This window comes from Malaclemys terrapin, chromosome 3 (genome assembly GCF_027887155.1).
Source record: "Malaclemys terrapin pileata isolate rMalTer1 chromosome 3, rMalTer1.hap1, whole genome shotgun sequence".
Classification (NCBI taxonomy): domain Eukaryota; kingdom Metazoa; phylum Chordata; order Testudines; family Emydidae; genus Malaclemys; species Malaclemys terrapin.
The window spans coordinates 26,166,901-26,194,530 of NC_071507.1; the positions used below are offsets into that span (position 1 = coordinate 26,166,901).

At 41.6% G+C, this 27,630-nt stretch overlaps 1 protein-coding gene across 5 annotated transcripts in view; it reads left to right on the forward strand.

Moving 5' to 3' along the window:
• Positions 1-27,630, forward strand: part of RTN4 (reticulon 4) — an 80,694-nt gene that overhangs the window by 41,259 nt on the left and 11,805 nt on the right. For 3 of the 5 annotated variants that reach the window (XM_054024510.1, XM_054024511.1, XM_054024512.1), the window contains 2 exons: positions 18,707-18,914; positions 22,385-22,523. In XM_054024510.1, coding sequence (XP_053880485.1) covers positions 18,707-18,914; positions 22,385-22,523 — 347 coding nt within the window. Of the gene's footprint in view, positions 1-6,179; positions 6,351-15,839; positions 15,943-18,706; positions 18,915-22,384; positions 22,524-27,630 lie in introns of those variants that run through there. The other 2 variants (XM_054024514.1, XM_054024515.1) reach the window with 2 other exon arrangements.

A 27,630-nucleotide genomic window follows, 5' to 3' on the forward strand; every position in this document is an offset into this window, starting at 1 on the left:
CTTTCTTTATTTGAAATGCTCTTAGAAGTTAGGAAATGAAAAGCCCGTTACATTTCTTGATCCTCTTCCGTTTCCCAAACTTCATTCACCCCTTTGTATATTTGAATAATACCTGCTTTTACTTACATAGTTTTATGAAAAATACTTGTACACCAGCAGTGTTTCCCTTAAGTGATGTTATTGTTTTTAATTTTTTAATCTTTTGCCCTCCTGTTCCCCAAACACACAACGTACAAAGGCATTGAATATCATAAATGCCAGTTGAAAGTCAGTGGGAGATGTGGGTTTTCTGCGCTTCTGGAAATCAGACCACTTATTTAGGTTCCTAACTTAAGCACCAGTTTCTGAGAATGTTTGGGTTTAATTCCAGCTAAGAATTTCAATGCTTTTGTAGGTTTGTGTGCGTGTCTTGTTTGTGAACTTAAACCTGGCCAGGTCCATGTGGATGTAGTTCATACTAAATGCTGCCAGCATACCAGTACTTCAATCTCGATTATATTGGTCCATAGGAAGTAAAACTTAATTTGCAGACCAAATCAAAGTACTAAACAGCAATCCAAAAAGTCTGTTTAACTGTTCCAAATGCACTCTGATACTGTGTTAAAAATCATGAAACATCTGTTTTTACATAATGAGAGCACTAGTATGATACTTGCCTTGTGCAAGTCTATAACTAAAAACCAAATCATTTTATGTGAAGCTCAAAGCAAGAGAAATAACTAAATGTTACCCTGTATCAACATTATCCAGTTACTCATCTCCATTGATTTCAAATATTCAAGTCTGTAGCACAATCAAACATAAAGAGCAGCCCTGCACCTAGGTAGTATCGTCACTGAAAGAAAGCTAACCCTGAAGAAGCTTCAAAATTGCTTTGAGAAATACATTTTTATATTAAGGGTACGTCTTCACTACCCGGATCGGCGGGTAGTAATCAATCTATCGGGGATCAATTTATCAGGTCTCATCTAGATGTGATAAATCGATCCCGGAAAGCACTCCCCGTTGACTCCAGAACTCCTCCAGGGCGAGAGGCGGAAGCGGAGTCGACGGGGGAGCCGCGGCCGTCGATCCCGCGCCGTGAGGACGCGAGGTAAGTCGATCTAAGATACATCGACTTCAGCTACGCTATTCTCGTAGCTGAAGTTGGGTATCTTAGATCGATTTCCCTCCCCCATCCCCCCAGTGTAGACCAGCCCTAAGTCAATCCTGATAAAATTTTCCTGCTCTAAGTGCCATTCACTTTGTATTATCTTGCCTCTACTACTGGCTGAAAGGTGAAAGGACACTTCTCAGTTAAGATGAAGAAGCAGAAGAAGTGTTTTCCGTTGAAACTGTTCTGAGTGTACATATTCGCAGAATTTCCTTATGGATGGAAAACTTTGTGAATTTTAATTATTAAATGAGACCAATAGTAGTGCCTATTACTTAGCATTATGCAGTCATTCTGTGGTAGTTCACTTCAACCTGCATCACCCCTGCTATTCTACTTTTTGGCCTCTCCTGAGCAGCAGCTTCCCCTTATGCTGGCTTTTGTGATAAATAGTCTTGTAATGTTAGACAGTTTAATTAAGGACTTAATCTAGATGACCAAACACATTTTGGATCACAGTTGTCCAGAGGCAGAAGGCTAGACCACTGCCTGGTCTTTAGGACTCTTTATTAATAAACATTTTATAGTTGCAGGATTGAGAAGCTGTAGAGTTTTTGGTAATGTATACATTAACATTTGGATTTTCATAAGCACTGAGTGTTGGTCTAACTCCGTTTCCAGAGAAGTCAGTGGGCATTTTACATTTAACTTCAGTGGGAGCAGAGTTAGTCCAATGCAGAATGCTTTGTAAAAATCCCACCCTAAATTATGGCAAAAGAAAGCCATAAGAACTGCTCTAGTATAGAAATGCCACTTTAATTCTAGCAGCTCTAGATGAGCTAGTCAGTGGCTTATGACTCAGAAGCTTCATAGCAGCATGGGAGCAATTTTCAAAGAATGTAGCTATGTATAATAGGAGAACCTGTTTGTGAATCTCAAAGTTGCACCTGTTTTAGATGTGTAGTACTTGAAGCCATTACTTTATAATTTGCTTGTTGACTGAGTAGCTATCTTTGTTTTATTTAAGTCTTGATGCTGAAATATACTTTAACATTAATATTTAATAGCCATCTATCATTCCATAATAAAAATTCAAGTGTTAAGATCCATTTTGCGTGTATATGTGAAGTATGTGGCGGGGAGAGCTCTCTGAAATTAGTAATTACTGAGGGGCATAGATTTGACTGTACAGAGTATTTAGACTAAATGACTGCAAAGAGAAGGAGGAATAAATATTGTACATGTAGAGAATAAAGGAAAAGATCTGAGTACAGGGGTAGGGAAGTGAGAAGGGTCTGTCCAGGAGGCTAATGAAGCAGTAGTGACTTCTAGTGCATCTAGTGCTCTTTGTGTCGTGTGTGTATTAAAACACAAAGAACAAGAGAGAAAAAGGGACAGATTTTAATTGTACACTTGCAAGAATTTTACCACTGGCTACAAGAGATACCCACAGCATCAGGGTTGTTTATTAAACATTTAAAATTAATAAAGTTTATATCTGTTCTAAATTACTGTAGGTGAGAAGGATAAGTGTCAGCAGCAGAAAATAAATAATTGTATGAACACTAAAGTGAATACAGCTTTATCATGCTTAAGAGTTAAACGATTTAAATAATAATAATAATAATAATAATACCTAGCTCTTACATAGCAGTAACAACAAAAAATTATATCTGGCTTCAGAAAGCAAGAATTTAGGAATCGCCTTCTTCCAGGCTAAAAAGATAGTTGGTCTAGGGCTCTGATAACAGCAAAATCTGTGTGCTGGTTGGTGACTAATGTTCCTGAGTGCTGAAGAGAAGCTGTTGCACACCATGCATGTCAAGCTTAACAAGGGGTCAGTTTTGGGTGGTTTTTAATGGAGTTCATCTCAAGTGAGAGGAAAACAGGAAAAGATGGTAAAGCTCATTTTGGTAGTAACCAGCCTACCTTCAGTTATAGTTTGGTAACTGAAGATCAGATCTGAGGGAATGTATATAGTTGTGAATATAAAGATTATGGTAATGTTAAAGTGAATAAAATTTAGATGTCTGTTATGCCTATTAAGTCTAAAACTACAGATGCAAACCTAAAGTCAAGAGGCATTTTATTCATAGTAACTGAGTGCAAATCAGTGTAAAGCAGGCCTGCACAACATGTGGTCCGGGGGCCGCATGCGGCCCGCGTGGGCTCACTGTGCGACCCGTGGGGGGTGAGTAGGCAAGTGACGGGTGAGGGAGGGGGGCTGAGGAGGCGAACGGGTGGGCAGTGAGTAGGCGAGTCGGGGGTGTGGGGGGCTGAGGAGGCAGGCGGGCTGGCAGGTGAGCCAGCGGCAAGGGAGGGGAGCTGAGTAGGCAAGCCGGGGTGGGGTGGGGTGGAGGACTGAGAAGGCAAGCGGGTGGGCAGTGGTGAGGGGTGAGTAGGCGAGCCGTGGGAGTGGGGCTGAGGAGGTGAGCAGCGAGTCAGTGGCTGACCTGTTCTACTGATCTGGTCTGGCTCCCATCCCCTCTCCAAAGGTTGCAGCTGTCTGAAGGTGCATGCCTTCCATGCCTTCCTCATTCACGCCTCATTCATTGAACAGGGCAATGATTACCAAGTGGGGTGAAGATCTTATTCTACTTCTAGCAAAAAGACATTTTTCTTTTATCTTAATTATACTACCTTAGAGGCCCGCTATAACATATTACCAAGGTTCAATACCGCTGTTTCGGTGGGGCGGCCATGGGGAAGGAGGGTTTGTTTCCGCGGGGCAGGTGGCGCTGGGGTGAGGGGTTGTTTTGGGGGAGGCTGGGTGGCACTGGGGGGGGTTCCATGGGGCAGGCAGTGCTGGAGTGGTGGTGTTGTGTTTGGGGGGGAGGGGCTGGGCGGTGCTGGGGGGTGGGGTTCAGCGGGGCCAGGGGGTTTCGGCCCTCAGCTGTTTTCTTTGGAGTAATACGGCCCTCGCCGCTTTACGAGTTGTGCAGGCCTGACTGTAAAGTCATGTCTAGGACTACTTTGAGTAGCTTTCTGATCAGCTTGGTTTGTGCAAGATAACATTTTACAATATGAGAGATTTACACATTCTGCGGAGGAAGCTGAGTATTAAGATGCAAATCACTAATTTAGCACCAGCCACAAGAGCACACTTTGATATATTTTTATGAACGTCTCTTTCTGGTTTGTTTTTATAATATGACACATCAAGTCTTGGCTATGTTTCTAAACAGCATTGGGGAACTTCTTGTCATGCTCAGTACCCAAGTACTCAGAAATCATGACTCAAGTGCAAAAAAAATGAACATTTTAAAATATTTGGGATTCTTCTGGATTTTGAGCCTTCAGGTTTTATTTGTGTCATATTTTCAAGCTTTTCTAACCCTAATGGATGTGGAGAAACTTACTCATTTTTAAAATTCAGATTTGTGATTCCTGGATTGGGGGCTTTAAGAATAACTCAAAATATGATAAAATCATGAGCATCTCTGCATGCTGGTAAGATAACTGGCGGTAAGATTGTTTACATGTGGTAGGAAAAACCTTTTTACACTAATCGTTCTACATTAAGTACTCTTGGGGAATTCTGCACCACTGCACGCACACAGAATTCATGTGCCCCGCAGAATTTTTTTTCTCCACAGAAAAGTGCTGCAGTTACATTTTTTGCCCACCATGGGCTGCTCTGACACCATAACAGAAAGCAGCTGCTCCTGCCAGCAGCAGCCCCAGCTGTGGATAGGGAAGAGAAGAGGCCAGGTTAGGAGGCACAGGGTACAGGGGAATGGATAGCGTGGGACACATGGGGCTGCTGGAGGGTCACAGGCTAGGTTCAGAAGGGCTGGGGGCAGGACAGAATGGGGCAGGGGCTGAATGGGAGATGGCAGCACCATATGGGGACAGGGGGAGGTGGGTGCAGGGACACATGCTAGAGGGGGTGGCTGAGTGGGGGTGCAGGGACACATGGGGGGAGGGCAGATGTGCCTGACTGAATGAAAGAGGCTAGGTGTCAGCCAGGGTCTGCATGGGGGAGGCTCCCTAACAATCCTAACCCTAGTCACAACCCTAACCCTCTTCCTCCTCCTCCCCCCCCAAAAAACCCTGTTCCATACTTCTCCCACCCACACCCAACAATTATTTCTCTCTCCCTCAGCTCCTCCATTACCCCTGACTCTCCCAAGCCTTTGCACTGCTTCTGAGAGACGTGGGATATACGGTTCTTTATTGTAGTTTAAATGAATTATTATTCAAAGTTCTGTATTAATATGCCTAGCAAGGAATCTATTTGTCAAAAAATATTTCCTGAATCTTTTATGTTATCTGTATTGTTACAGACATACTTGCTGGCAGGTATTTTGAAATGAATCTCCAAAATAATGGAAACTGGTATGATTATATTGTGGTTTTTTCGTCAAATAAAATATGCAGAATTTTGCAGAATATTTAATTTTTTGGTGCAGAATTCCCCCAGGAGTAAATGAGGTATGAATAAAGAATGAGTTAAGGATTAAGGCTATTGGAAGGTATTTCTGGTATTGAGATTTCCTTCAGTCTCTTTATGAGCTTTTAACTACTTCATTAGAGGTGTAGACAGAATGATAAAGCACTTTGTATTTCCTACTTTCCCAAGGAAAATGAAATCTATAGTTGACAAAAATATTAAGGTTATAAAGAAATCTGCGTAGGTGTGAGGAAGGAAAAGAGATTTTGTAGAAATGTAAATGTAAACTTTCACCTTTCCATTTTTTCATAAGAGCAAACCATTTTGAGTTTGTCTGGTGAAGTCTTGCTCTGAGCATGAATTTTATAACTTCTGGCGATGTGACAAAAAAGCAAGATTGAGGTAGTTTAGCTTTGTTGCAAAAGCCTCTGTGTAATGTTGTAGTATTGATACATTTCAAGTTTAGCCTAGCTGCTTTGAGGAAAAGCTGATTTCCTTCGTACTGGAGATTCCTCTCCCTACCTTCCCCACTCCCTTCGTTCTGTGTGGTACTAGCATCAAGAAAATGGTTTTAACACTAAGGAGATTTAACTGAAGAATTGGTGCTGGAGTATTAGTAGCTTAGTTACAGATTGCACTGCGTCAGTCTTCTTCACACCCAGAAGACAGTCATGTGACTTAAGTCCTGCTGCAATTGTGCAGCAGACAAGACTGCAGACCTCTGTGGAAACTGATGTTTCATATTTCAGACTGTAGATTTCTCCAATTGCAGCTATTCTATTGGTATGCCTAATTGATAATCACAGCTGGAGGGTAGATCCTGAGGAGAGATGGACAGTCAGCTGAGCAGTTGGAAAGATAAGGGTATTTGCTGTTTATTTAACATTTTTATTAAGCTAAACATGCTGTGGTTTATTTTTCAGTAAATGAGACTTGTAGCATAGATATTTTTAAAGTTGTAAGACATGGTGAAGTATGTAAAAATGCTAAATGTCTAGGGTAGAAGGAATAAACGATGACGAATACAAAGTAACAAAAATTATTTAAAAAAGAAAAATAGCTTGTATAACACACTGCAAATATCTTAGCTGGTTAGATTTTTGCAGTCCTACATAGCATAGCACAGAATAGCTTGGTTCAGTGTATACTGCACAAATGTCAATGCAGCCCTGATTTAGCCAATATGTTGCTTTCAAAGTTTTTAAATCCTGTTAATTGTTAATGCAATCAAATTGTTAATCTAATGAGGTTAAGTGTGTCTGTGTGAAGTGTAATCTATGCTGTGTTGGTCTCAGGATATTAGAGAGACAAGGTGGGTGAGGTAATACCTTTTATTCTCAAGCTTACACAGAGCTCTTCAGGTCTGGAAAATGTACTCAAAGTGTTGCAGCTAAAGGCAGGATAGAACATTTTGTTTAATTAACACATGTCAAAGGACTGTGGTGGGTTCGGTCACAGAGACCCCCTTTGGACTGTCACCTGACGTGCTGGAATTATCTCTGAGCCTGTTTTCCACTGCCAGCTTGGGATTCCAGAACCCTGCCTTGTTGAGCCAGACATGCTAGTCTGCTACAACACAGATCCAGGTCTGGTCCACGCCCCCAAAGCTGCAGACTTTAACCAAAAACTGCTCAGCAAGTCACTTATCTCCAGCAACCAGACACCCAGTTCCCAAAGGGATCCAAACCCCAAATAAATCGGTTTTACTCTGTATAAAGCTTATTCAGGTTAAACTCATAAATTGTCCACCCTCTATAACTGATAGAGAGAGATGCACAACTGTTTGCTCCCCCAGGTATTAATCACTTACTTTGGGTTAATTAATAAACAAATGTGATTTTATTAAGTATAAAAAGTAGATTTAAGTGGTTTCAAGTAGTAACAGACAGAACAAAGTAAGTTACCAAGCAAAAGAAAACAAAACACGCAAGTCTAAGCCTAATACATTAAGAATCTGTTTACAGGTAAAATCTCACCCTCAGAGATGTTCCAATAAGCTTCTTTCGCAGACTAGACTCCTTCTCAGTCTGGGCCCAATCCTTTCCCCTGGTACAGTCGTTGTTCCAGCTCAGGTGGTAACTAGGGGATTTTTCATGACTGGCAGACCCCTTTGTTCTGTTCCATCCCCTTTTTATAGCTTTGGCCCAAGACGGGAATCTTTTGTCTCTCTGGGTCCCCACCCCTGCTTCTAAATGGAAAACCACCAGGTTTAAGATGGATTCCAGTACCAGGTGACATGGTCACATGTCCTGTGAGACCCCAAGCCTCCATTCTTTCTGGCCTGACTCACAGGAACACAGGAAGGCTTACAAGTAAACAGAGCCATTTACAACCAATAGTCCTGGTCAATGGGAGCCATCAAGTTTCGAAACAACCATTAATGGCACACACTTTGCATAATTACAATAGGACTTCAGAGTAATACTTCATATTTCTAGCTTCAGATTCAAGAATGATACATTCATACAAATAGGATGAACACACTCAGTAGATTATAAGTTTTGTAATGATACCTTACAAGAGATCTTTTGCATAAAGCATATTCCAGTTACTTTATAGTCACATTCATAAGCATATTTCCATAAACATAGGGAGTGCAATATCACAGGGACCATTCAAGGTGACATGGCCTATTAACACCTGTCCAGTCATATAGGTGAAACGGGGGTAAAAACTGGAGGAGGGGGGAGTTAAATGTGTTATAGATTATTGTAATAAGCCATAAATCCAATTTCTCTGTCCAGTCCATGTTTTTAGTGTCTAGCAAAGTTAAGAATTTAAGTTCTCAGGCTTGTCTTTTGAGGTTGATGTGCAGGTTTCCTTTGAGGATGAAGACTGAGAGGTCAGATAAAGAGTGATCACTTTGTGAAAAGTGTTAACCCACAGATGATATGGTGTTTTTGTTTTTTATCATTTTTCTGTGTGAGTTCATTTAAGAGCATAGTGATTGTCTAGTTTCACCCACACAGTTGTTATTTGGGTATTTAGTGCACTGGATGAGGTACACCACATGTGATAGGCATGTGTAGGACCTACGGATCTTGAGAGTTGTGTTGTGGGGGATGTTGATGATCATAGAAATTTCACGGTGTTGTAATTGTAGGGGTCCTGACCCAAAAAGGAGTTGTGTGTGAGGTCGCAAGGCTATTGTTGGGGCGGGGGGGGGGGGGAGGGAGGTTGCGGTACTGCTACCTTTAGCACTGCCACCAGCAGCAGTGCAGAAGTAAGAATGGCATAGTATGGTATTGCCACCCTTATTTTTGTGCTGCTGTCTGCAGACCTGGGCCCTCAGTCAGCAGCCGCCACTCTCCAGCCACCCAGTTCTGAAGGCAGCGCAGAAGTGAGGATGGCAATACTTGGACCCTTGCCCTAAAATAAACTTGTGACCCCCCCTGCAATTTGAGAAACACTGGTCTCCCCTGTGAAATACGTATAGTATAGGGTAAAAGCACACAAAAGATGAGATTTCACAGGGGAAGACCAGATTTCATGGTCCGTGATGCATTTTTCATGGCCGTTAATTTGGTAGGGCCCTATGCATAGTTGTCTGTAGGGTTCCATCATTGGAGATGATCATGGTGTCCAGGAAGTTGGTGCTAATGTGGGAGTTTTCTAGAGAGAGTTTAATGGATCAGTGTGATGGTTGTTGAAGTTGTGATGGAAATCTGTTTAGGTCGTCTGTCCAGAGGATGAAAATATCATTGATGTATCTCAGATATATCATTGGTTTCATGGTGCATTTGTCCAGAAATTCTTCTTCAAGATGGCCCATGAAGAGGTTGACATATTGGGAAGCCATCCTAGCACCCATGTAATTTAGTCATTTAATGAGTACTAGGGAGAAGCATAGTACAGCAGACTTTCTCTTTTTATGGTTTGTTTATATTGTATGCTTTAAAACATTGATTGTTTACAATCTTTCTTACTGGATCACAAATAATTATTTTTGTGACTAAATTTCAGAATTTGCCAGCATAATCTACAATAGTTTTAGATAAATAAGTAGTTAGGCTTAAAATAGTGTGACCTTTGTCCAGTAACCACCAATCTGCAATCACCCTTCTGAATCTCTCTGAATCATTTAGAAGAATTTAAGTCCTATTTGTATGTGTGAGCTTCAGATTTTGTCCTTAGATCTACAAACTCAAAGAAATAACTTCTTAAGGTTGGTACTGGTATGTCCAAATTTGACAATTTTTATAACTGGCTTTCCAAATTCATATGGGTTTTGGATTGTTCCCCCTCCCTCCCAATATATGCCAGCTGCCTCACACCTACGAGGTACCCTACAATAACCACCTGCGCATACATATGTGGATAAGGGAGGAAAAAACCTTCAGTCAGGTCATAACTTCCAGTTTTTAAGTCTTTTATTAGAGGTTCAAAATTTATAAAGCATGGAAAATCCTTACTAGTATCATTTGCAATGTTTAGGTTATATAGTAAACAGTATTGCCAACCTCAAGCATTCAAAACTCCATGTGTCAGGCAAAAAAAAAAAAAAAGACTTCCTTAAAAAAATTTTGTTTTGTTTTTTTCATTTGCCTTCAAATTTTTGAGTCTTTAGGGTACTCCCAGGCCATTTTTTCAAGTTTTTTCCCGCAACCATGGGAAACTTACTTTTTCCCCTCCCCTGCCCTCTTTTTCTAAATGAATGCTGAGACTCGCATGTAATCATTCTAGAATATGGAGCTCTAAGACCTTTTCCCCTCCTTACCCCCTAAATAGTCATACTGGTGCAATCCACTGCAACAGTAGTGTGGACACCGTTATAGCAGTATATCTTATTTCCCTTCCTGTAAGCACAAGCTACACCAGTATAAGCACTCTTATACTGATATAACTGCATCCACACTGGGGAAGTTGTACTGCTTTAATTATACTAGTATAGTAATTTTTGTGTAAAACAAAACAAAAACCCCATAGCCACAAATTTGTGTTTTTCCTTTTAGATGTAAAGTCATTTATTTACATAACATTTCAAACTGTACATTTTCAGCACAATCTCCTTACATGGGCTTGAGGGGAAGTCTCGGTGTTGCACAAGCAGGTCTGAATCTGGGCAGAGGGGCATGGTCCTTTCAGGCCTCCCAGAAACAGTTCTTCAACTCCTTGATATGGATGGCACAGCTGACGCAGTAGTTCAGCTTTAGATAGAGCTTGGTCAGCATGTACGAATCAAATTAGGGAGACAAAGTGAGCTCGGAAAAGCAGGTTGACAAATCACTTCCATTTTACTCTGCTTTTTCAACTATACGTCCTGTGTCATTGCTTTTAAGTCTCCACCTAAGGACTGGGTAAGTTCTTGAAACCTGTTAGTGCTGTACATGATAAGGTTTGCTACAGGAGGTGGAGATATCTCACTTTACAGGGGACATATGTTTCTATCCTACTTTCCTCTAGTATTCCAGGCTCTGCTAATCTGCAAAATATGCGGCGAAGTCCAAAAACTGGTTAGACCAGTAGTCTGGTCCCAAAATAAATATATCATTTGACATACCCACCTACTCTTTTTTTTTTTTTTTTTTTTTTTTTTTGAGTGAGGAGTTTTTAAGCTTGTTTGCCTGGAAAGATCAACTTTAAAACTAGAGAACATAGAAGCTTCATTGTACCTGGGATTTTCAGTTTAAACCAGAACATGCTAGCAAAACTCAGCTGAATTTAGGGCAGGTCTAGACAGATTGTGTACTGCAATAATTCTATGGGTTTACAAGGCGATATAGGTATAGCAGTGATGCAGTTACACCTACATAGTTTATTTAGGTAAATTTGCCTAACTGCATCCACACTAGAAAGTGAGATATTATAACAGTACAACCTACTAAACAGGTGGGATTACACTGATACAAAAACTAGGGGTATACCAGTCCTTAAAGTTGTCTGAGGACTAAGTAATGAATATTCATATGCTCAAAAATTCAAGTTTTTTTTTTTTAATCACTTCCCATAGTCAGTCTTGTCTCTTTTATAAAACTCTCTAAAAGTATTGCTAAGATGAGCAAAAGAGGTGGAAAAACACCTTTCTGCCCTCTGTCTGTATATCACATGAAAATTGACTTTTTGGCTTAACATTTTACTGAAAACCAGAGTCCTTATTATAACAAGTTACATGATGGAAAACAAAAAAGTGAATCTTAAAATGTTTATTTTTGAATTATTTGCTCAGGATGCTTAAGGCTTTGGGATGGGTGCCTCTTGTTTGTACATAGAATGGTTGGACTGGGAGGAACCTCGAGAGGGCATCTAGTCCAGTCCCGTGCACTCATGGCAAGACTAAGTATTATCTAGAACGGAGATGGCCAAACTTACTGACCTTTTGAGCCGCTTACGACAATCTTCAGAAGTTTGAGAGCTGGGGTGCCCCTGCCAGGGCTCAGGGCTTCAGCCCTTTGGGGAGGGGTTGTTGGGACTTCAGCCCTGCAGAAGGTGCCTGCCAGGGCTCGGAGCTTCAGCCCTGCAGGAGGTGCCTGCCGGGACCCGGGGTTGCAGCCCTGCTTCTGCTGAAGCCATGAGCCCTGGCAGGTGTGCCCCGCAGGGCTGAAGCCCCAAGACCCCTATCCCTGCTGGGCAGAAGCCAGAGGCGATGTGTGGAGGGACACGTAGGGTCATGTGCTCCACTAGATTTTTGCCAGGGCTTGCTGGCCCTGCTTGGTCACATGGTACCACCCTGCATAGTAACTGCTGGAGCTGGCAAGCTGGGAGGCAAGGCAGTGGCAAACAACAGGGAGAGCTAACACCTGGGAATTGGAGGGAGGTGCTGCTGAGGGTAAGAGGGGGAGCATGCCTGGGGGCCTGACTTAAGCTGTTGGAGGGGGGCAAAGCTTTAAATTGTGCCTCCCCACTCTCAGCAGGCACCAGTCATCTCTGGCAGAAGCCCTAAGACCCACTGCATGGCAAAACTCCCAAGCTACCTCCCTGCCAGTCTGGCAGGCGGAGAATTGGGTGGCGGGGGGCTCTGCAAGCCTCACTTTTTAATTATAAAAGAGCTACATGCAGCTCACAAGCTGCAGTTTTGCTACCCAGATCTAGACCATCTCTGACAGGTGTTTGTCTAGCCTGCTCTAAAAAATCTCCAATGATGGAGATTCCACAACCTCCATAGGCAATTTATTCCAGTGCTTAACCACCCTGACAGGAAGTATTTCCTAATGTCCATCCTAAACCACCCTTGCTGCAACTTAAGCCCATTGCTTCTTTTCCTATCCTCAGAGCTTAAAGAAAAGAGTTTTTCTCCCTCCTCCTCGTAACAAGCTTTCATGTACTTGAAAACTGTTATCATGTCCCCTCTCGGTCTTTCCTTCTTCAGACTAAACAAACCCAATTTTTTCAATCTTCCTTCATAGGTCATGTTTTCTAGACCTTTAATCATTTTTGTTGCTTTTTTCTGGACTTTCTCCAATTTGTTCACATTTTTCCTGAAATGTGTTGCCCAGAATTGGAAACGGTGCTCTAATAGAGGCCATATCAGCGCAGAGTAGAGAAGAAGAATTATTTCTTGTATCTTGCTTACAACACTCTTGCTAATACATTCCAGACTGATGTGTTTTTATTTTTTTCCAAGTGTTACTCTTTACTCATATTTAGTTTGTGATCCATTATGACTCCCTGATCCATTTCTGCAGTACTCCTTCTTCGGTAGTCCTTTCTCAGTTTGTATGTGTGCAACTGATTGTTCCTTCCTAAGTGGAGTACTTCACATTTGTCCATATTGAATTTCATCCTATTTACTTCAGACTGTTTCTCCAGTTTGTCCAGATCATTTTTGAATTTTAATCCTATCATCCAAAGCACTTGCAACCTCTCCCAGCTTGGTATCGTCCACAAACTTTATAAATGTACTCTCTATGCCCTTGTCTAAATAATTGATGACGATATTGAACAAAACTGGTCCCTGTGGGACCCCACTCGTTATGCTCTTCCAGCTTGATTGTGAATCACTGATAACTACTTTCTGGGAATGGTTTTCCAACCAGTTATGCCCCCACCTTATAGTAGCTCCACCTAGATTGTATTTCCCTAGCTTGTTTATGAGAAGGTCATGTGAGACAGTATCAAAAGCCTATGGGCTTGGCTACACTTGCAAGTTAGGGCGCCCGGGGCTGCTTTAATGTGCTCTAACTCCTGAGGTGTCTACACTGGCAAGGCACATAGAGTGCCTGGACTCTGCAGCTGGAGCGCTCCTGGTAATTCACGAGAAAGTATAAAGCTTGCTGTACCCTGGCTGAAACAACCAGGCGTCAGTGTGGATGATGTGTTGCATTACTTTTGATCCCTGCAATGAGCTCTGGGAGAAATATGGCTCTTTGACTTTACAATGCTCTCAGAGCAAATGTCCGTGAGTTTAGTGCTGCTTCTCAGGGCTTGTCTACATGGGAACAGGCAGGAAAATTAATCTGAATTAACTAAAGGTGTTAATTTGAACTTGATTCACTGAACCACATTAAATCCCCATGTGGATGCTGCTGTTCAGAATTCAAGTGGTGTTAATTCACTTGAATTCTGAATGAAGGTATTCACCAGGGTTTAATGCATCCACTGCAGTTTAATGTATCCAGTTCAAGTTCACACCGTTAGTTAATTTGGATGAACTTTCCCGGATGTCCCTGAGTAGATAAGCCCATAATAGAAGGGCCAGTCTACACTACAACATTTTGAGTATACCCCTATGGTGTCATTCCACTTACAGCAAGCTTAAAATCAATCATGGGACATGAGACAAGGTCATAAGTCAACAGAGTGGAGTTTTGTAGCTGATTGGACGAAGCCATACGTTACCATATTATTGAATCATTTTAGGGCCTGTCTACATCATAATTACATTTGAGCTGGGGATCTGGTTACAACACTGTTCCAGCTTGCCGTATAGAAGGGACTTTAACTGTCTTCTGCAACATTGATTGCTTTATTCCCATTATGGAAGATGAATAAAATCTCATCTGGAGTACAGATGGAATTGTGTTGTAGCTAGATCCTCTGATTTCCTAGTAATTGTAACACAGACAGATCCTCGCAGAACAGTAAAGATCAGAAATATACCGTGATTTTGTTATATGATTTAAAGTATTCTTGTCCCATTCAGAGCCAGGAGCAAATCCGGTTATAACACAATTCAGGGTGAGTGCTCTTATAACTATTTTATCAATGCACACATTTTTCTAATGTATGTATCCATCCCTTAATTTAAATATGAGCAGCACTAGACCGAAGGCTTTCATTTCAGTGAAAGGGGCAATGAGATCAGTTTCTTTCTGGTACAGTTGCAAAACTCACCACCATCTTGCAGTCACTGTTGTCTTGGCTTAATTTTTTGTGAATAATATTGGTTTAAACCAAGGATCTTTAGGCCTCAGTAACCTGCAAAATCCTGTGAAGTAGCCCACAGAGGAAGTGGCACTGTCCTGCTTCTTCATTCTTGTCTGCCTCTCTTTTGCAGCTACTTTGATCCCTCGTTGGTAGCTCTTTCTTGGCTTTGACTGTCTAATGATTTCACAGAAGATGCTGCAATTTATGAAGACCTGTGTGGTACTTCCTCAGAAGCAGAATGAGGCAGCCAAGCCTAGAAGGCATGATGGTCAAGCTTCTAGCCCACAAATGGCCCGATCATATTTGTTCTCTAGCCTGTTTGGATACCCCTGGTTTAAATAAAAACAGCAGCTTTATTTTTTACATCCATTTTTTTCTAATGGTCTTTTAAGCAGAAAACCTAACATTTTGGAATTCATGTATATATTTAAGTTTTAATTTGCCTTACTGGAAAATGATGCTATAGTAAGGGGTAACATAAGACCTTCATAAGAATGTGCCCATATAAGGTACTATCATAATACGTATTGTAGATGGTTGATTTGACAAAAATATTGCACCCTAAAGCTGCAGATGTTCAGCGCTTCTTAACAGATTCCCATGTTAGTACACTAGCAATTGTAAAATCAGGCCAAAAAATGGCAGTTGTCTGCAGCTGTGATTTTTTTTTTCTTTTAACTGGTATTTGAATGAAACAGTCATCAAGAATTTCAACTTAACTGTTAGACTATAGGAAGGTATTTGAGAAATGTTTCCTGATTCATGCATTCAGTCTCTTAAATGGGATGTGATTTTGTCCTTTCTTTGTTCATTCCTTTTTTCTAAATAGAATCTTTATTTGGCCCTGAAATCTTTTTTATGCTAGATGTAGAATGTTTACTTGTCCGATTCAGTTGCAAATATCTATTTTTTTAATTTTTTTTTAATACTTTAACTGCATTCCAAGGACTTAACTGGAGAAACAGCTATTGGCTGAACACTTAAAGCATTCTGTGTTAGTCTGTGAAGCTTCTAACTGTAGTAGTGAGACGGCAGGCAGTTGCGTATATCAGTTGACCTTTGAATACCCTAGCCGGAAGTGAAAAGGATCTGGCTTGTCAGCTGTACAAGATCTGGGTGCATGCAGGCAAACTCAAGATGGATGCCAAAATTGGTTAGTTCTTTTTTGTTTTAATATATATACATGAATTTAAAACTCTTGTGAATCCTGAGGCTTTTAATTTGTTCAAAAGACAAAAACAGTTTCTTGTGGCTCATTTACTTTTTGAGAGAGGATTTTCAGGTCAAATATATAAGCGCTTGTTTTTGTCACAAAAACAGCTATTGAAACTGTTCAGCCTTAAAAATAAGAACCTGTGATAGAAAAGGCTTCAGAGAATTCAGCAATCAGCCTCTTATCACGGCATTTGCGTTAAAGGCAAAATGTAATTGGATGCGTTCTGCATGTGAGGCATGGATGCTAACAGTACTATTTTTAGATGTGCCAGATGACCATTCATGCTTACCATATGTAGACAGCTGCACTTGCTTTAGATTAGGCCTGGAATACTTACGTTGAAGGGCTGTAATTGTAGTTTACACAAGTGTAAATTTAAGCAAACACAATTAGCATAAGGAAGGATACTGTTTGGAGTGTCCCTGAGTATATTTATTTTTTGTGGGTATACTGTGTTTAAAGCCAGCACGCTGTTTTCACTAATATACAGTTTGGATTTTCTAAATTACCTTCTCTTGGAGGTGTGGGGGAATTTAAAGCAGCTTTTACCTTTTATCAGTCACATGGACTAAAAGTTACAATTCAATTTTGTAATTGTTTTACAACATTGAATTTTTTTAGAGTGTTTACTGTTTTATTTTGCAATAGTGTATACATGTGGGATTAGCATTGGGACTTATATGGTACTTCTCATTTTGAATGGGACAGGGCAGAGTGTATGTGGGGGAAATGTAAAATGAAAATACAGTTCCAGGTCCAAATGAAAGACGGGAGTAGATTGAGGTCACCAATCTTCAGTCATTAATGAACAAAGTATTTGAAGCTAGGGCGCTAGTTTTTTGGAAGACACTATACAAATAGACCCTCGCGGACTACCCCAACTTTAGAATATCTCCCTTTCCAGTGAATGTTACTGGGAATTTTCATGATTGCTGAATTATTGCCTTTACATTTGTTATAATTTTTAACTGTGCAGATGTAGTCCTTTACCACAGTTACAAACTGGCCCTATCAAGAGACAATGACACACTATTAATGCAGATCTTAAAATAAAAAAATCATGACAATGAAGCTATTGTACATATATATGAAAATTGTTAATATTTTTAGAAGTTTCAAAACATAGAGTTCTTGCTTTCCAACACCAGCTGATTAGTTCAAATCTTGTATTGAAATGATTTCATAATGTTGAAAGGAAGGCTTCAGTTTCAAAAAAGCTTATGCATGTGCACTTGTATGAATAATTCTATTGTCTTTAATGGGACTATGTATGATAGTAAAGTTATGTCTACACAGGTATTAGCGGAATCTGGCCCTAAGGTAGCACATAATTATTTAAAGCTAGTACATGCAAATTTCCATCAGATTATACATACAACCCCATGTTATTTCAACTGCTTATCGTGTTCTGAATTAATATAGGGATTTGTTCTGGATTGTGATTGTTTTGTCGTTAGAGTAAAATTCTTAAGGTAGACAAGATGCTATTGGAGTGCTAAGCTCAAATAAAGCTTAACACAACCAAATTCAGGAAGATAAACAGATGTCCTGGTGGTTTTAGAACAGATAATAAACATAGTAGTGCTTCACATTTTGAAAAGACTAGATAACTAGCTAACATTATGTATAATGCTAATAAAGCTTTTTCTTTTACCTTTTTTTATATTGCGCTCTATATCTAATAAATTTTATATACTCACTATTGATGGAGAGGGAAAACAGCTGTGAAGTTAGGCAACTCAAAACTCACCCATGACCGTTTCCCATTACATAGCATTGAGAAGTGTATAAAACCCAGTTAGATCAAATACTCCTGCATGCTACAATGGAGGTTCTCTCTAAATCTGTGATACTTCACTTAAAAATGCAGCAGACTCAAACCCAGAAAGAGGAAACTTGATATTTTAACCCAGTGACCAGACTAATTGCTCTTTGGGTAAATCTTTGAACAGTAATACTAAAAATGGTATCATGTGTTTCTATGGTTATATAGAAAATATATGCTCAGTTTACAAATAAACATTTTGCCCATCATTGGCCTGCAAATTTAGCTTTGATTGGAAATCAAACTGGGTTCTCTCAAGGTCCCTTCCTGCATTTCCATGATTGTTCCTAACTTTGCATCAACATCATCACCAGTAGAAAAGGTTATGCAAGCCCAATTATGCCTTCAGTTATATTTGTGTAACCAGCCCCATTGTCTTAAAATGCTGCCCTCAGTGATATGTGTGCACTTGCCATCATTGGGTTTACACAGGTGTAGTGGTTTCGAATTCAGTAAACAATTCTGTTGATTAGCCTCAAGAAAAATAGAATCTCTCTTAGCTGTTGGGTGCACAGAGGTACAGGAATAAAAAGCAGTAAAAGCTTTTCACTGATGTGAGCAAGTATGGCTTGGAATGCTCACGAGGAGCAGATTAATTAAGATTTCATTTTGACATAGTCTCTTTTCAGGGCAGAACTGCACTTGAATTTTAGCAAATGCATTTTGGGTAATTCCAACAATCCAGAGTCTAGTGTAAAACCAGTTCTAACTCTTCCCAGAATGCTTATTGTTTATAATTAGAAACTTCTAATAATGTAGAAATATGAGATACTGGGTTCAATTTTTTAAGATGTCATATTCAGATAAAACAAATATACACTTGTCGTATGTATGTAAGATGTCTTGTATTCTAATTTCAGTCCTTTTAACTTTTAGTTGTTGACCTCCTTTACTGGCGAGACATTAAGAAGACAGGAGTGGTGTTTGGTGCCAGCTTGTTCCTGCTGCTTTCGTTAACTGTATTCAGCATTGTGAGTGTGACAGCTTACATTGCTTTGGCCCTTCTTTCTGTGACAATCAGCTTCAGGATATACAAGGGAGTTATCCAGGCAATCCAAAAGTCCGATGAAGGCCACCCATTTAGGTGAGATTTTTCTTTAATATCAAATACATGGTTGTTGGAATAGCACTACAGATTCAGCTAACTGCATTTGAATATATATACGATACCAGTGCATGGCAATGTAAAACAGCCTCAATACTGTACAATCTATCTCTCTCAACTGTAGCTACTCTCAAACATGATTGGGATTTTCACAAAATAATTTAATAGAATGGACACAAGAAATGGTAAGAAAAATGAACTAAGACTGTCTGGCATAGTGTATTTCTTCAAAAAGTCAAGACAGACTCCAGTAGCACTGTAAAACTTTATATTCCATATATATTCGTTCATTAGGCTGTTTATAAGCCGACCCCCCTAAGATGGTTAGGTTAAAAATAGGAAAAACTGTATGACCCTTTCATAAGCCGACCCTATATTTCAGGGGTTGGCAAACTTTGGCTCCCGGCCCGTTAAGGTAAGCCTCATTGGCTGGGAACGGCGAACCGCGGCCACAGGGAGCTGGGGGGCTCCATGCCTGCAGACGCTCCAGGTAAACATAACGACAATGTATTAGATATTCAATTAAATGATTCCATAGAGTTTAAAATCATCAAATTTTGGTGTAGGCCTGTTTATAAGCCAACCCCCACTCTTTGATGCGTCACTTTTTTACCAAAATATTCAGCTTATGAACAAGTATATACGGTATTTATTTCAGTTTGGTTCATTGAACTTACTTACACATTAATACTTGATTCAGCATTTCAAATATGCCCTGACATCAGGTGCTAAACCACTGAAAATGTCATACTTGGATACCTGTAAAGCAATTTGTGGTTTGGTAAAGATTAGTAAATACAGCACAAGGTATGTTCAGTTGCTAATTATTCACATTTTGTTATATACCGCTTTCTGAAATCCTTTCTCAATAGCATGCTTAACTCTTACTATGCTAGCATGAATGTGCAATAAGGCAGCAACATTCTAAATGAGTCTATGTGGTTGGATTTTAAGCAATTGGTTAGATGCAATATCCGGGTTCAGTGACCTGATCAGTGGATAAATCTGAAAACTTGGACTCTAATGAGGAAAACTGTAAACAATTAGGGTCAATTTTGAAAACGTGGATGACTGAGTTCATTGAAATCCCCAAGAGAATCAATGATTAATTTGTTAAATAATAATTGTGCCCACTCCCAAGAATGTGGCATGGGCATAGTTCGTGTGGTGTAGAAAGACAGGGAGCTTTGCTATTACTATTGGGTTCATATAGGCCATAGTAGTGCACCTACTGTAGAATTATGTCTTTAGAGATGTAAACTTCACATTAATGCATTAAAATAATTAAGAGTGCATGTTTCTTAATCTCATAACCAGCCACACTATCCAGCAACTGCTTTCCTCCTCTCCATTCCAAAATATGGTTGTCTCCTTTTCTCCTCCTTTATTTTCCCAGTTTTCTTTTCTTTTCTTTTCTTCAGCTGCTTTTTTTGTGCTATTGCCAATTCTCTTTTCCAGATAACATTGATATGTGATAGTTTTTAAAACCTCTCCTCCATGAGGACAGATGTAGCCTTCCAGTGGAAAGGACTCTCAGGGTTAGTTCTCCCTTCCCTCCCTCCCTTCCATTCCTTCAAAACCAAGGCAAGAGAGGTTTGCTGAGGCAGCTGGTCTGGCTTCCCCTTTGGAATCTCCTCAACTGCACTCTGTAAATGCTTACAGAGGTGGCCAGTCCACACCACCCCCTAAAAGCCAACAGCTGCCTGCAATAAGCTTGTCCTTTAAATTAAGGTGGGTGAAAACTCTAAGAAGGGGTAATGTTACAGTGCAGTCAGATCAGGAAAAATGCATCTGTGGCTATAGATGTTAAAACCATAGACCCACAGCTGTGACAGCATTCAGCAGAGCAATGCAAAATAGGATGCTGGCCACCTTAAAGAAGCTGGTTTAAAAAGGAAAGCCTTTAATTTAAAGGAACAGTCTGCTGGCAGTTGGAGTACTCTAAATGTAGTTTCTCTGTTACAGGTTTTCAATAAGTACAAACTGGTTTACAGTAAGTACATAGTAAAATCCACAACATTTCTAAGATCTGATCTTTTCTTTCTGTCCATACAGTGGATATTCTCATTCAGGCCCTTTCTTATTCACTACAAACTGTTCCTCCCTGGCCTATCCTCTCCCTGACAGTCCATACAAAATGCAACTACTGGGACCACATTTCTGACCTATTGATCAAGTCATGTCATACACCTCACCATCAAGGCCTTGCATGATTCTGCCCCTCCTTCCTTATCCAAGGTTGTCTCTTGCTAGGCTCAGCTCTGCCAATATTAGCAGCCTTGATGCCGCATTTGTCCACTTCTCCTCTGTTTCCCCCCTCTCCCAGCACTGCTCACTTACCTTGGAATACCCTTTTTGAGTTGGTCCCTGTGGCCCTTACCATCTCCTCTTTTAAAATCCACTTCTTCTAGAATGCCTACCAATGAATAACATAAATGTCTTTGTTGTCCTAACGTGCTGTGTGTTAACTTCATTTACGACGTCCCCTTTTTCCACCCTCAATCCATTCAGACTGGTTGCTCCGCTATATTACAGTTTGCCTGAACTTAGATTTCAAACTCCTCAGGACAGGGAATCTGTCCTCTTTTGTTTGTAGTTTTGTGGGACACCTAGCACGTTTTTTGAGAATTGTAAAACAATAAATACTTTTTACAGGTAAATAATACTTAACACAACTGTATAAATACTATATAATATGTCTCATAATTCTAATTACCTGTTAAATAAAATAGGTGACTTAATGCGTAAATGTAGAACAGAGCTAATTTGCCAGTCATGGGGCAGTGTAGAATTTGGTGCCATATTCCAGATAAGCAACATCTCCCCTCTGAGCCCTTACTGGACATGAAACTAAATTTTAAAATGATAATTTTCTATTTAAAGAATCTAATACTGACCTAGCGACTCTGCTTATTAGTAGATGGAAAAGGTGGGAAATGGAATGGGGGATGGGTGTGTGTGAGAACACTTTAACAGGATTACAGGATTTTTATCTTTCTGATTGGAAAATTCCCAGAACTTTCAGCTAAATCTTCAGACATTAAGCAAAGAGAGGGAGATTGCATGGCAGAGTGGAGGAAGCCTGACCTGTTGCAAATTGCAGACCTTAACCTTTCACTTCCAAAAAGTGGGGTACTAAATCCTTTTGGACCAAACTCCTTCTCTAGAACATTAACCATCATTTGTTTAAAGAAATTCCATTTAGAAGACTTAGTAAAATGAAGAGTAACTTTATCCATGTCTTTGAGTTGATTTTGCAGCTCACCTTTAAGCAATAGAATTTTTTTAATACTGCCTTTTCACATTTTTGCTGCATTAAAACAGGGTTCTGACCCACAGTTTGAGAACCGCTGCTATAGAGTCTTCCAGAGCAGAGAAGACCAGATTTAGTAACGTAAAAAACAAGCAGGTAAAGCTTGTGTTTCATGAATGATTCTTTCATTTTTCAGGGCTTACTTGGAGACTGATGTTGCTGTGTCTGAGGAGCTTGTCCAGAAGTACAGCAATGCTGCACTTGGCCACATTAATGGCACAGTAAAGGAGCTCAGACGTCTTTTCCTAGTTGATGATTTAGTTGATTCTCTGAAGGTAAATGATAAAGCATTCAACATACAGCTGTAGATTTGACTTTTCTCAACAGGGCTTAAAAAGAGAGGTTTAAATTGAACCAGTGGTCAGATGTTAAAGGTATTTGGAATGTATCTATTTCTTTAAAAATCTCAATTTGGGGGTAGCTGGGCAGAGTCTAACTCCTTTCTATTTTTGTTTTTTGGCTCACATGTCAGCACCAGTAAGTGGCCAGCATCTGGCCAATTGAATTTCTTGGTATAGTTTCTCATTCTGCTAATCTTAAATACCCAAAAGAATATTTATAGCTGTGCAGCTTGAGATTACCTAAAGCATTGATGAACATTACATTTCAAATGGCGTTTGACATGAATTTTCTAATGTTGTACAAGTCTCCAACAATAATAGACTTGTAAATAGTTCCCTCAACCACCTGTTATATCCTTTCCCTCTGTGTCTGGGTCTACCTGTTGCAGTGCAGACTCCCACAGTCCCAGGGAGAGGCTACATAATAACACTGTCATATAATTTAAATCCTTAGCAGCAGGGAGGTTTGACTCATGCCAGTATTTTTATAAAGATCCTGTGGTTCTTCAAGTGCTGTCCCTGGGGGCGCTCTACTCTAGGTGACGGTGCGTCCCGGCACCGCTGATCAGTGATCTTCAGTTGCAGTGCCTGGTCGGGACGCATGTGCTCAGCTGCTGTCTCATGGCGTTGTTAGGGTCTGCCTGAGCGCGCGCATCCCACACCCCTCTCCGTTCCTTCTCAGCTGTCCTCGGCTGAAGACAGGACTCTGGGCAGTGCTGATCCTCTTCCCTGGTTTCTGAAGGAAACAATTACAAAGAACATAGAAATAGTTAGTTAGTAACATCCCAATTGTTTCCCTTCCTTTAGAATAGTTACTTAGTTTAAAAAAAAACCAAAAAACTTTTCTCCAAGTTTGTCTCCCACTGAGACACTCTCCCCTGGCATTCCTAGCGCAATAATGCCAGGGGCTTCAGGATTCAAGAAATGTGCACCCTCTCAGGCGAAGAGGCAAGAAGCTCTGCATCTGCCTATGGAGACGGGCAGTAAACCCTCTCTCTCAGGCTCCCCTGCCAAGGCAGAACCGACCGGGAGCCCAGCTTCACCCTCTCACGCTAGTAGTCAAAGATGAATTAATTGCCCAAATTAGGCTATCCCATTATACCATCCCCTCCATAAATTTATCAAGCTTCGTCTTGAAGCCAGATATGTCTTTTGCCCCCGCTACTCCCCTTGGAAGGCTGTTCCAGAACCTTTGTCTAATTCAAGACTAAACTTCCTGATAGTCAGTTTATATCCATCTGTTCTTGTATCCACATTGGTACCGAGCTTAAATAATTCCTCTCCCTCCATGGTATTCATTCCTCTGATATATTTATAGAGAGCAATCATATCTCCCCTCAGCCTTCTTTTGGTTAGGCTAAACAAGCCAAGATCTTTGAGTCTCCTTTCATAAGACAGGTTTTCCATTCCTCGGGTCATCCTAGTAGCCCTTCTCTGAACCTGTTCCAGTTTAATTTCATCCTTCTTAAACATGGGAGACCAGAACTGCACACAGTATTCCAGATGAGATCTCCCCAGTGCCTTGTATAACAGTACTAACGCCACCTTATCTCTACTGGAAATACCTCGCCTAATGTATCCCAAGACTGCATTAGCTTTTTTCATGGCCATATCACATTGGTGGCAGTCCAAAGTGGAGGATCTCCCCTTTGACAAAGATAAACTCTTTTCCAAAAAAAACGATGAAGTCCTTCACACTATGAAAGACTCTAGAGCCACCGTGCGCACATTGTGCATATACCCATTCATTCCCAGGAGACCACAGTATCAACCTTATCAAAGGCCCAGCGCACAACAATATCGTTGACCCTAGTCCAGACCGTATGACACTGGGAGAAACCGCAACAGACCTCCTAGGCACAGGCAAAACCAGGCGCAAGCAACTACTTCCCACCATCGGGTAACAAACAACAATTTTGAAGTGTTGGTCGGGGGTCTGCGTGACCATCCCTTGACTCCGCCGCCTATTTGCCCATTTGGCTACCGCCTCCAGGCTTTCACCATGTTTGGCAACAGATCACACAGGACCTCTGGGTCCTGGAAATAGCTCAGTCAGGTTACTCCATCCCTTTCCTATCTTTCCTGCCCACCCTTTCCCCTTCCCCGTCCCTCTTCAGGGACCCCTCTCACAAGCACCTTCTCTGCATGGAGGTGGCTCATCTTCTCCACCTAGGTGCAGTCGAACATGTACTGACGCAACATCGGGGAAAAGGATTCTACTCCGACTACTTTCTAACCCAAAAGAAAGGTGTACGTGTACAAAAATTCAAGTTGGTCACATTGGGCACAATAATACCCACGCTAGAACAAGGGGACTGGTTCACAGCCCTAGCCCTACAAGATACCTATTTCCATATATCCATTCATCCAGCACACAGACACTTCCTGCGATTCCTCACTATTACTCATCTCATACGCACAATCTCTGTTCACCCCAGAATACAGGCACGGACCTGCCTTCAGCTTCTTGGTCATAGGGCAGCCACCACCTTCGTTGCCAAATATTCCACACTGCACATTCTCCACTTTTTTTAGTCATCCAATGATGTGGGGTAATTTTTGGAAAGGATTTACTCTGGAGGTCAAGTGGATGGGTCCTTGCCCCATTGTGAGTCGCCTGGTAGTGGACCAGCTTCAGCTCCCTGGCAAATTGAAATGGGTGCATGCCAATCAGCTCAAAACATATGTTTCTCTCTGTTTCTGGTCATGGCATCGTGGGACTCGGTTGTGGACCAGCCACCTGCCTGGACCATCCAGGTTTCCAGCTGGCTATGGGATTATCCGAATAATCATAATTATGAGGAAGAGAGATACCTCAAAGGCTCTCCCTGGATCGATTTGCTGATGGGGCCCGAGCCACAGTGTGGTGGAAGGCTGGAGGGGAGGTGCCTTGGAGACTATGCATAGTCCGGATAGACCCAGCAGGGCCACAGCAAAATACCTGGTGGGTGGCCCCGAGTCTCCCATGGATTCCATTGGGACAAACCCTGTTCCTCCTGTGGGGGCCTGGAGGGGGAGTGAAAATGGAATGGGAAGTCCTTTGGCAAGCAATAGCAATTACTGATCTCTGGGCGTAATGTTGTTGTAACCTCCTAAACCAGGCAAACAACATCCATGACGAAAGCCAGGGAGGGCTGTAACGGGACAACTAATAATTTAGGGAGTGTTCATCCGTGCCTCAGTTTCCCCAATAGGCGCATTTGTGGTGTTCTTTTCCTTTCCCTCTTGCTTTGTTAACAGGACAAAGCAGTAATAAGAGCCCAGGAACACCCCAAACAGGAATGGTGGGATCGCTCTTGCTGCTTCAGGCCTGCAAAATTTGTCAGGGCAAAACAATGTATGTATGATGACACACCTCTATGGGAATCCTTGAGTCCCCATTGTTTTTGGGCTTCTTTGTTAATTTTACCAGTGTCCAAAATTGGCCCTGGTAAAAGAAAAGGTCAGTTATCCATTGGGAAGGGGGGCAATTGTGGCTTAGCATCCTAGGAGAGTGGCATCATGTATTATCTGGGATTGTGGTCCATCGCGACATGTGGGAGGTGGCTCCCTCCAATGACATGGCTAAGCAGTATGTGCTGACTACATCTTCTATCAGCACATATGGATTGCAGAGGGCAACACTTGGCAGCTGTGACCTATGGAACCCCCTCAAATGTGTGTAAGGAGAAGGCAGTGCCAGGCTGCTTTTATGAGGTGAGTCAACACATCTGTTGGGAAGGGGAGGCATTGGAATATGCCCCCAATGCAGCACATGTGTTTACTAATACCTCTGCGTGTGTTTGGAGAACCACCAACCCCAGAATGTGTTTCGATTTGCTGTTAAGATCACAAACACAAATTTTTTCAGTGCATTGGCCCGCCGTTCTGCAACAGACTGTTAACGTTTCTAACTATGTTGTGTTTAATTTTTCATGGATAACACCCAATGTGTTTCTCCCGTTGGCGCACACCCGATAGCAACTTTCCGTATTCCAGACAGATACTTCCTCCTTCACGGTGTTAAAACACACATTTAACCTGGAGAAAGCTGCCTTTGCCACAGCCATTTGGATGGGGCATCTGTGTCAACAGGGGAATGTGTTATGCTGTGTTGTTAATGAAGCCAGAAGTCATTATTGGCTAGTGTATGCAATAGTTGCTTTTTTAACAATCTTGTGTATGCTGTATTGTTGTTTAGGTAGAAGACCAATAGTAACCCTTGCCACCATATTGGGGGGAAGGTGGAAACCTAAGTGGTGACCTCTCCCAACAAAATGTTGATTCAGGGTCAAGAGGGGGGACTGTCACACCCCAAGGCCCCCTCCCTCAGCGAGTCCCCTGGGAAGGCAGATCAGCATTGTATATTGCTAACGCTGTTGCTAGCATCACAAAGCATTTTGGGGAGGGTCAAAGGTGTGTGAGTGGGGAGTGGAAGATTCCTTTGCAGGTCGTGAGAGGCCAAGAGGGGGAAAGAAGAAGAGAGCAGAGAACGGGTTAACTCGGCACCTCAGCTAGCTCTGTGTGAGAATAAGAGGCTGGCTCCGGCCCAAGGTCATGGACTCAAGAAATCAGCAGCTGTGAGAAGAGAAGAACTAAGTTGAGCAGAGCTGCAGAGATAACAGCGAGAACAGTGAGAGAGAATGAGACACAGAGCTGCAGAGATAACAATGAGAGCGAATGAAACGGGAACAGCAAAGGCGAACAGAAGGGAAAACAGTCTCCGGAGCCGGGATGTTTTGGGAAACCAGGGCAAGTCTGTTTGGACTGGTACAAAGAGCACCATGAACAGAGGGCCCTGAACGAACCCCACTACCACCACCCCCCAAGGAGCCCAGGACTTAAAAAACCCTCCTTAGAGCTGAAGCAACTCGGAGAGCACAGCAGATCCTTGGACGGCCTGGGCCCAGGACAGCATTCCCGTCCACCTTCTCCCCCCCTTCCCCTTTCTTCTGACATTACACCCAGACGTGGCCAGTCTGGGTCGTGCGTGAGTGAGTATGAAAGTGGGTTAGGGCTTGGGACATTAACGCTTTCTTTCTTCCCCTGAGTGATGTGGGAG